The 10,620-nt window shown below is 42.8% G+C and overlaps 1 protein-coding gene across 2 annotated transcripts in view; it reads left to right on the top strand.

Moving 5' to 3' along the window:
- Positions 1–10,620, top strand: part of RBM45 (RNA binding motif protein 45) — a 46,116-nt gene that overhangs the window by 22,496 nt on the left and 13,000 nt on the right. Inside the window, exons 4-6 of one of the 2 annotated variants that reach the window (XM_068126177.2) lie at positions 2,809–2,982; positions 7,354–7,563; positions 9,605–9,743. In XM_068126177.2, coding sequence (XP_067982278.1) covers positions 2,809–2,982; positions 7,354–7,563; positions 9,605–9,743 — 523 coding nt within the window. The remainder of the gene's footprint in view (positions 1–2,808; positions 2,983–7,353; positions 7,564–9,604; positions 9,744–10,620) is intronic. The other variant, XM_068126178.2, reaches the window with a different exon arrangement.

Here is a 10,620-nt window from a genome sequence, read left to right as displayed (position 1 = left end):
AAAAAGGAAGATTATTTGTAATACTGACTACCTGCAAAGGTGGTGCTATTTCCGCCACATCAATTTTAGAGTTTCAGTCATATCCATGTTTGCTTCATTATATTAAGATTACTAGAATATAAGACCCGTCGCTTCGCTGACGGTAATGCCAATCTTTGCTGCTATGGCTAACCTATGGTGCATGATTCCTGGGAGAAAAAAAATAATTCCTGGGAGATCTTGCTCTCCCTGCAGGATAAAAAAAATTGGATTGCAAACACTCACGGGAGTTACCCGAATCCACTGTAGTTAGATTTATTGAAATCCATTAATCCGTTCTCAAGTTATAACACGACAAACAGACGTGGCTCCTTTTATAATATGGATTATTTTTATGACTGCCCCAAGTGATCCAACCTTTTTTGGGAGGTGGGCCAAAGGGGAAATTTTGGCCCAAGTCTTTGAATTAATCTGCCTTCTGATGGCATTTCCTCCATCAAAGGTTCCATTACCCTCCCCAGGTGCTCATACACCCAATGTCTTGGCAATTCCTGGTGTTGCTGAAATATTTAACCGCTATTGGGGTTTCAGTGTTTGCTTTGATCAAATTTGAGAAGCAGGGCCACCTTGTGTATGTATCAGAGCTCCAACTCCAGAAAAATATTCATAACAACCATTCCTTTCATGCTGTGAAGCGCATCGGGCTGTCGAAGTTTCATTGGCTAAGGAATACAATCCTGGACGGGTCACCACTCAACGCAGGATACTCGAAAGTCTTATCACCCCAGTAAGCCGGAACTCGTTTTGTCGACCTCAGAAGGATGACAGGCTGAGTCGACTCACCTGGTGTTATGTAACAGCATGACAGGGGCTCAAACTCAAGATTCTCTAAGATCTTAAGCCAACCATTTAGCCAACACCAGCCTCCAGAAAAATATTTGTCACAGTATTAATTAAAAAAATTCACACCTAAGGTTTCATAATATACGTCTTTCGTTTGTTTAATAATAATAATAATAACAAAGGAGTCTTATATAGCCCCATCAAGCAGAGTAAACGGCCCTCATGGCGCTTTACATTATCATGCGAACACACACACACACCGCACACACACCGCACACACATACACAAACGTACACAAACATACACACACACAGACACACCTTCACTCTTGCCCTATTCCTCTCCCTCCCCATTCAAAACCCACAGATGTGTACTCCCCCTCCTCCCCTCCCTCCCTCCCCCGCACATGTACACAGACTTGCTCTCGATCTCTGTCCCACCTCAAACCAAAGGGAAAACAGGACTTCGACTTTGAAAGACTTGTGAAACAGATAGGTTTTGAGGGAGGTTTTAAAGGCAGGAAGAGAGTCAACATGTCGAACAGAGTAAGGCAAGTCATTCCAGAGCAGAGGTGCAGCAAAGGAAAGGATTTCTCGCTAAACGACTTGGTGCTGGTGCGCGGCGGCTCTCAGGTCATAGAGTCTTCGCTTGAACGAAGCCGTCGCCGAGGTTCATAGAGTGAGCAAATCGGAGAGATAGTGATGGTCCCGTTCCACACTATGATTTATAACATAGTGTGCAAATTTTGTATTGCACACGAGCAGAGATATATATATATATATATATATATATATATATATATATATATATATATATATATATATATATCTATCTATCTATCTATCTATCTATCTATCTATCTATCTATCTATATAAAATCGTTAGATTAAATAAGACGCGGACGTAGCTTCAGGACGTCGATCTTTAATTGTCGACAAGCTTTCGACCAACAAAGGTCTTCTTCTGAGTCTACAAAAACAGCAGGCATGTATATCAGTCAAGTATGTATGGTGAGATGTGTGATGTGTGTAGAAAATGCATACAGAAGGAAGGCCACGCCAAAGTTCACTCACCAGCCCCAAGTTCAACGGAAGTGACCGTTTGCGTTACAGTTGTGACCGTTCCGTTGAACTTGGGGCTGGTGAGTGAACTTTGGCGTGGCTCTTCCTTCTGTATGCATTTTCTACACACATCAGTACATCACACATCTCACACACATATCACCATACATACTTGACTGATATACATGCCTGCTGTTTTTGTAGACTCAGAAGAAGACCTTTGTTGGTCGAAAGCTTGTCGACAATTAAAGATTGACGTCCTGAAGCTACGTCCGCGTCTTATTTAATCTAACGATTATTTATTCAATACAAATGAGACGCCCTGCTCGTACTTTGGAGTTTCTACTATTTCTTACAGTTATATATATATATATATATATATATATATATATATATATATATATATATATATATATATATATATATATATATATATATATATATATATATATGTATATATATATATATATATATATATATGTATATATATATATATGTATATATATATATATATATATATATATATATATATATATATATATATATATATATATATATATGTTTGCCATATTTGCGAGAGATATATGTTTGCCATATATCAACTGTGGGCCTGTTATATTTATTTGCAAAATGCAAGAGCAGGTTTTGTTTTCCATTAGATCCACAAACTTCAACTCCAGACATTTGCAAATGATCCATCCTTGTGCTGCCTTTTTACTTTACTATGTTAACGCCCACAAAGTGTGCATGTGGCGTCATGCTTGGCAGTGTGCAGAATCTAGGCCAAAAACTCATACCCCCTCCTTTTGCTGAACAATTTATGCTTTTTCTTAGTACCTCTTGTTCATTAATTTTTTATGTTGTGTGATGTTCCACTCCCAATATCCCACCCCAACCCCACTTTGCCATGTCCCTCTCCTGTCAGGATTCAGAGCTATTTTGGCCGAACCTAAATACCGCACCAACCAGGGTCCTCAAAGTGAATGGCACCATCCTGCACAAGGCTCGCGTGACAACTTCGGCCACGATGGCCGCTTCCAAGGTGGTGCCATGCAGAATGTGCAGAATTTGGGGCCAAAACCCATGCCAGCTCCTTTTGGTAAATTCTTTAACATTCCCACGTATATTTAATTTAGTTTTTTTTTTTTCATGATTATGTTTGTAGCATACTTTCCTATTGCAGTTAATTTTTTTCATTATTATTTTTAATGAGTGGTTTTCAAAAGACAAAACAAGATCTCAATGTTTGACGGTTCGAGGAGTAAGCTTTATATTGGTGAGATTGCTTAGACATTGCCACAAACATCCTGTCAATGATTTTAAGCGTTATTTTTGGAGAAGAAGAAGAAACTACTTCGACCACAGCTTTTTTTTTTTTTGCAAACCATATCAAGGAGGAATTGTATTTAAAACATAATGCAATGATGCTTCAGGATTTACATCATAATACTTGTCATCAAAAAAAAGGGAATAAATGAATGGTGAGCGGTGGTTCTGGATTTAGACAGTTTCACTAGGACGGGGTTGCTGGTGGACAGTGTGTCCTGCAGATACCCGAGGGTGACAAAGCACGAAGAATGCAGAGGGTTCAAGTCTTGGCAAGGCATCACCAGGTTTTAGAGGAGGGAGACAAGTTTGAAAGCTCATTCTTGAGATTGGACAGATGTTGTTTTCTGGCTCTCGAGAGATTAGATACACTCGTTACGAGCTTTGTGGAATGATTTGAGGTCGTCTTCAGTTGGATTTGCCTTCCAGGAGGAGAATGCAAGTTGTTTTAAAGCAGCTGTTTCACCACAGGATTCAGTCTGAGGATGGATAGGTTAATTGAAGAGAGTGGGATGAATCTGTGCATAAGAGAGAGAGCAGGTTTCTGCAGAAGAATTCACAGACTGAATTGATATTGGTGGTGGAGGATATAGCAGACCAGTCCTGATATGTTAAAAAAAAAAAAGAAGAAAAAAAAAAATATATATATATATATAGGGGGGGGGGGGGGGGGGTGTGGGAGAAATATATATATATATATATATATATTTCATGAATGCTCGAATGCAGAAGCACATCACGTCTTTTGTTCCCCTGAAATCCTATGAATAATTAGTCAGTATTTGTTAAATGTATGTCATGAGGGTCTTTATTTTTGTATTTTTTTTTTTGTATACAGAATCGAGGCTCGTGAAAGAGCTAACATTTATCACACAAACAAATCAGACAAACAAAGTATATAAAAAGGGGAGCGGTAGACAAGATGGGGAGAGAAGGCGAAGCACATAAACTCAACATTTGAGAGCAGGGACATCGGGAATGTGTTGGAGGGAGTGGGCTTGGGGGGGGGGGAGGCGGCGTGGGAAGGGGGGGGGGGGGGTGTGGGAGAAGTATAAACACAAGGACACCAAGGACTTCCAGGAAAGAAGTTGGTATTTCAAAAAAGTGGATTTGGGGTGAAATTAGCGGGGGTAGAAAAGATCAAGGTTTTGGATGGGGTTTCTTCACATAAGAGATGGTGGTGAACAGCTGTTTTAAAGACCTGGAGGGAGGAGTGGGATTGAAGAGAGTGAGGGAGTTTGTTCCAGAGGCGGGAGAAAAGAGGAATGAAGGAGTGAAGGTGAGCAGAGAGTCTTGATTTTGGCAGTTTAACCATATAGTCTAGTAGGAAGACTAGGTCCCCCTGCACCCCCCCGGAGATATACTTCTAATCAGTGTTTCTAGATTGGAAAAAATGTGTAGAAAATGACTAGCTATGGCCCCAAGCTGAAAAAATGTCCCACATACCATTTTTATGCAAATTACTGCTGCAAATTTTATGCAAAATTATGCAAATTTTATGCAAATTTTTGATGAGGAGTAGAGTTGAGGGGTCTTTGAGGGCTTCATCGAGGTGCTCTCGGTTGCAAGACTGGGTCATTCTGAGAAGCACAGCAGGGTCAGAGATCATGATGTTCTCCTCCTCAGTGAATCTCTCCATCAACAGCCTCTCCATTGCCTCACACACTGTTTTGAGGCAAAAGAGGGACTTTGCATAGGCCTTTCCACTGAGAACACCTTTGAGAGATCCACTTGTTACTAGTTGTGCCTCAAAGAGAATCTCTGCATATCCAGAACCACGCATCTTGTGTCCAGTGAGCATCCCGATGTAGTTCATGGATGTGTGGAAGGGTCCAATCGTTACTACATGACTAGCAAATTCATTTGGCCAGCGCCAGATGATGGGAAGGGCTTTCATGCAGACACCCAGATCAAATGTATTCAGGACCCATCTCTGACCCACCTCAGCAGTTGCTGCCTCGGAACGCTTCAGTAGCTCACGAACAACTGCGTTGTCTGTGATCGGTCTGTGCCTGGTGCCTGCATGGCATGGCAATGGCCTGCAGCCTGTGCCTGGGCTAGGGGGTTTCACCTCTGCAACTGGTTCTCCCCCACCCAGCAAATCAACAGTCGACTACTGCACGCCTATCCACCAACCGATCACAGACAACGCAGTTGTTCGTGAGCTACTGAAGCGTTCCGAGGCAGCAACTGCTGAGGTGGGTCAGAGATGGGTCCTGAATACATTTGATCTGGGTGTCTGCATGAAAGCCCTTCCCATCATCTGGCGCTGGCCAAATGAATTTGCTAGTCATGTAGTAACGATTGGACCCTTCCACACATCCATGAACTACATCGGGATGCTCACTGGACACAAGATGCGTGGTTCTGGATATGCAGAGATTCTCTTTGAGGCACAACTAGTAACAAGTGGATCTCTCAAAGGTGTTCTCAGTGGAAAGGCCTACGCAAAGTCCCTCTTTTGCCTCAAAACAGTGTGTGAGGCAATGGAGAGGCTGTTGATGGAGAGATTCACTGAGGAGGAGAACATCATGATCTCTGACCCTGCTGTGCTTCTCAGAATGACCCAGTCTTGCAACCGAGAGCACCTCGATGAAGCCCTCAAAGACCCCTCAACTCTACTCCTCATCAAAAATTTGCATAAAATTTGCATAATTTTGCATAAAATTTGCAGCAGTAATTTGCATAAAAATGGTATGTGGGACATTTTTTCAGCTTGGGGCCATAGCTAGTCATTTTCTACACATTTTTTCCAATCTAGAAACACTGATTAGAAGTATATCTCCGGGGGTGCAGGGGGACCTAGTCTTCCTACTAGACTAATAAGAGGGTTGCAGGCAGATCTTGTGCGAGCTGTAGGAATATTTGAGGGACAGAGCCCAGAGAGAGCTGGAGGAGCAAGGCCGGAGAGGAGTCGGTGGAAGACAGAAAGACCACCAACCTGCCTGCGGTGAGTAAGTGAAAGGCCCTCGGAGGTAGCTTCATCGCGGGAGATTCCAATGATTCTGAACGCTTTGGTTTCAACAGCGTGAAGACGAGCTAGGTGTGAGGCAGGAGCACCAGCCCAGAGGGGAGAGCAGTATTCCATTGAGCTGCAAATGAAAGCCTTATATGTGGTGAGGAGCTCAGGTGTGCCAAGGAAGGACTTAGCACGATGGAGGATGCACAGTCGGCGACTGGCTTTGGAGGCCAGATTTGAAATGTGGTTTTCCCAGGAAAGATCATGGCAGATAGTGAGACCCAAAAGCTTGAGTGACAGAACTTCTTGGAGAGGATTATTCAGAAAGTGGATGGGAGGGTTGTCCAGTCGGTCTTTTCGGAGAGACATCGTAAGAGTGTGAGATTTGTCAGGATTGAAAGACATGTTCCACTTGTTTGCCCATTCTGTGATTTTGTCCAGGTCTGCAGAGAGTGAGGAGGCTGCAGACTGCCGATCTGAGGGATGAGGAATGGAGTGGCAGAGAGTGGAGTCATCAGCAAAGAGATAGAGAGGATTTTCAAGAGAGTCGGAGAGATCATTGATGAAGACCAGAAAAAGCACGGGGCCCAGAACACTGCCTTGGGGAATCCAGCTTGAACAGGAGAGGAGATGAGAGAACCCCATTCATGGCCACACGTTGACTACGACTAGAGAGGAAGTCCGCCAGCCATGCGTGGAGATTTCCATGGATACCATAGGAGGAGAGTTTGGTGAGCAGAGCTGGGTGCCAGACCATATCGAAGGCACGTGATTTGTCAAGGGAGACGGCTCTAATTTATAAAATTGAAATTTACAAAATTTGCCTCCTGGAAGGCAAATCCAACTGAAGACAACCTCAAATCATTCCACAAAGCTCGTAACAAGTGTGTCTGAGACAGGAGGGTCTGCAATTTTCCAGTAATTTACGGCATTGTCACTCAGTAAAATGGAGCCAGCCTGTACCGAAGCCTGAGCCCCGACTCATGTGTACCATTGTTCACACATTTTTGAGTTGAGCACCATTACAACTTTGGTGCCTAATTTCGTATTCCCCACTGTATTTTGGAAATTAACTCGAGTATTTCTCTCCTTTTTTCCCCCATTATATATCTTTAAAAGAGTTGACCAATCACAATTGTCTATGCTATGTCGCTAATATATAATTTGCCCCTGCTGTGTCTCTAGGCCAGAATTCTGCATTTACAGGTGAGTTTGACAGACGACATGCAGCACCTCCCTCATCCAACCAATTATCAAATCACTTGCCGGGTTTCACAAGGTGTCTCTCTGTGGCTATGAATGCAAGCATCACTCGAGAGCAGCTCACCTCGATTTTCAGACTAATACCTGGATTGGATTTCTGTGATGCCCAGAAGGATATATTCAATGGCTGCAGTAAGTAAAAGGTCAATGTGCTTTGTATCTATGGTGGCTAACTTGAATGAAAAGTTTGGTCAGCTCTCCGTTATATAGTCGCATTAGTTACCCTTCACAATTTCTTACACCTCCCTCCCTCCCTCCCTCCCACACTCCCTGAATGTCCCAAAACTTTCACCCTTCTCTTGCTTTCCTTATTTCATTCATTTCTCATTTTTCCCCCTCTATATATAGTTTTTTCCGCTGTAGTGCAACAAAACCACACAAAGTGAGTGCACTTACCTTTGAGTTGTCTGCATATGATTCTCAATCTGATCATAAACTTCTCGATCTGACACTATGCATGCATTGCACTGCTGACAATAAGATGGGGATCCATGTGTAAGCATTAATTGCTGGTGGAAGTTAAAGAACTCATTGTGTCTATTTATGAAGACCGGGTGACATTTATGTCGGCATCCTCACCACGCACCTGATTCCTGCCATAACCTCCAGTGGAGCATAAGGCCTGGCCAGCTGGCTTATGAAAGACTTGGTCCAATCATAATCCTCCACGAGTTGCAGACCCCATAAACAATATGATGATTGACCTTGGAAGTTCTCTCCTATCCTTGCCGGAACATATTGGAGCCCTGAATTTGTGAAATCCAGGATGTTCATTAACACCTACATATTGCGGATCAATTTGGTCTTGCATTTTCTGTCTTAACATTTTATTTATTTGAGCATCAAAGTATTTTCTGTTTGTATAATGTAGTAGTTTTGCAAGCATATTTATTGGGTTTTTATGCCTCTGCTGTTGACATTGCCGTAGGCATTATGTTTTCGGGTTGTTCATCCGGCTCTGTGGTTAGAGGTCCTCTAAAGGTGGTTCGTCCGGCTCTGTCCGTTTGTCCGTGATAGGCTTTCCTTCCCACGATAACTTAAGTACGGCTGAAGGGATCCAAGTCAAACTTGGTACAGGTATGTATAATGATGAAAAGATGAACTGATTAGATGTTGGGGACAAGAGGTCAAAGGACAGAGGTCATGTTAAGTAAAAATTATGTTGCCATGGGAATTTGAACAAATTTGGTACAATTATATATGACGCAAAGATGAACTGATTGGATTCTGGCATCAAGAGGTCAAAGGTCATGTCAGGTAAAAATGTGATAACTTGAGAGAACAACTGAAGGGATTTAAATCAAACTTGGTACAAGTATGTATAATGATGGAATAATGTGGGCAGAGGCATATCGGTCGACGTTGAGATGTCGAAGAGCGTCGTTCTAGTTTGATTTGACCCCTAGTTCGTGCCCCAGAAGATGGGGACTTCGGGTCATAGGTTAAAATGGCAAAAAAAAAAATTCACTCTTGATTTGATATTAGGTCATTCGTAGGGATTTGTGATGGTGCGCCATGGACTTCACTCGAGTTGGGTTATTTTGCCAAAATAACGTCATAGAATGGGTGCCGGTGTACGTACGGCCATTAACATTTGATTAAAACATTTCACAAACTTCCTGAGCGATTATGGACCAAATTTGGTATGATGCATCAGGACAGCAAGGTCTCATGGGGTTGTGCTCCCCATCTGTATGCATCTTCTATGAGAGGGTAAAAAGAGGGTTTTGCCCCAAATTTTGGAATTTCTTTCAAAAATGTTCTCAGACACCATTAGACAAATCAAGTCCAAACTTGCCACAATGCATCAGGACCGACCATGCCCTAACCTTAATTTGTGCTCTTCATGGCCGTACCTCCCCCAGAAAGGGGGCCATGGGCTCCCTCCCTGAATCCCTCATTTTCACGAAACTATCTTTTTCACAACTTCCTGAGCGATTATGGACCAAAATTGGTTCAATGCATCAGGACAGTAAGGTCTCATAGGGTTGTGCTACCCATCCAGATCCACCCATTTAAAGGGGTTGAAAGGGAGCTTTGCTCCAAAGGCGGGTTTCTCAAATAGAAGTAATCTAAAAAATCTTCTCAGAAACTGTGGGCTATTTTTATTGGGTTCAATTATGGATCATTTTGAGATGTTCGGTTATTTATTTATTTGTTCTCTCCATTTCAGGGCTTGGCTACATCCGCTATAACAACCCAGCATCTGCTATCTATGCAAAGGAGAAACTGCACAAGTTTGAATATCCTCCTGGCTCTCCTTTGAATGTGAATTTTGTGGAAGATGTTGATCTTGCTTCCTCTGGAGAAAAGTATGTTTCTTCATGTTGGTAACTCTTGAATGAACTTGCATGACACATTAAGGGTTTTTTATGAACCAAGAATTGCAACAGTATTACCCCTGTGCTAGTCAGTCTCGAGCAGTGGTTCCCAACCTGCCTGCCATTTACCTGCAAGAGTTGTCTGGGCAGAGATTCACTAACCAATTTGGAATTTGTTTTTGTCTTTGATAATTTTATTTGGCAATCATCTGTATTTTGACGCGTTTGCACCATAAGAATAAGTTTCTCCAAAGGTGCACGCAAGAGCATGTGACGACTGACCTTTTGTAATGTAATTTAACTTCCACTAGACTTTCCAGAGATTTTTCGATGGAATTTTATTCATAATATCAGAGATGAAGATTCACAACAGGCTCGTGTGAGGCAGTTGGGATTGACGCGAGTGAGGCATTCACTGTGCTTGTGCTCTTGAGTATAGAATCCAGCTTACTTCGGGGCCTTCAAAACCCCAGTCGGAAATTATTGAAATTGCTGCGACACATAAAAACACAACACCATAAACCTTTGGGGTTGGCAGGAATTTTTGAGGTAGCACGGGTTAACGGAAACTCAGCTATTTTTATTTTTACACCTAACCTGATGGAGACTGTTTCAACGACTACCCATAAGACTGGGTGTGCCCTGGCAGAGACACGGAATGAATGAGAGTGGACAGGAGTGTGTGTCCGTTCGTTTTTGTATGTGTTTGTTCATGTTTTTTTGTGCGCTGCCGCTTGGGTGCGTGGAATGTTGTTTGTCTTGGTGCGTGCGCGTGTTGTTCGTCTTGGTGGGTGCGCGTGTTGGTCGTCTTGGTGTGTGCGTGTGTGGTCGTCTTGGTGCGTGCGCGTGTGGTCGTCTTGGTGCGTGC

The sequence above is a fragment of the Myxine glutinosa genome, chromosome 10 (genome assembly GCF_964187855.1).
Source record: "Myxine glutinosa chromosome 10, kmMyxGlut1.1, whole genome shotgun sequence".
In the NCBI taxonomy this organism is placed as follows: Eukaryota; Metazoa; Chordata; class Myxini; order Myxiniformes; family Myxinidae; genus Myxine; species Myxine glutinosa.
The sequence above is the reverse complement of the archived record's forward strand: the minus strand, read 5'-3'. Positions and strand labels throughout refer to the sequence as shown.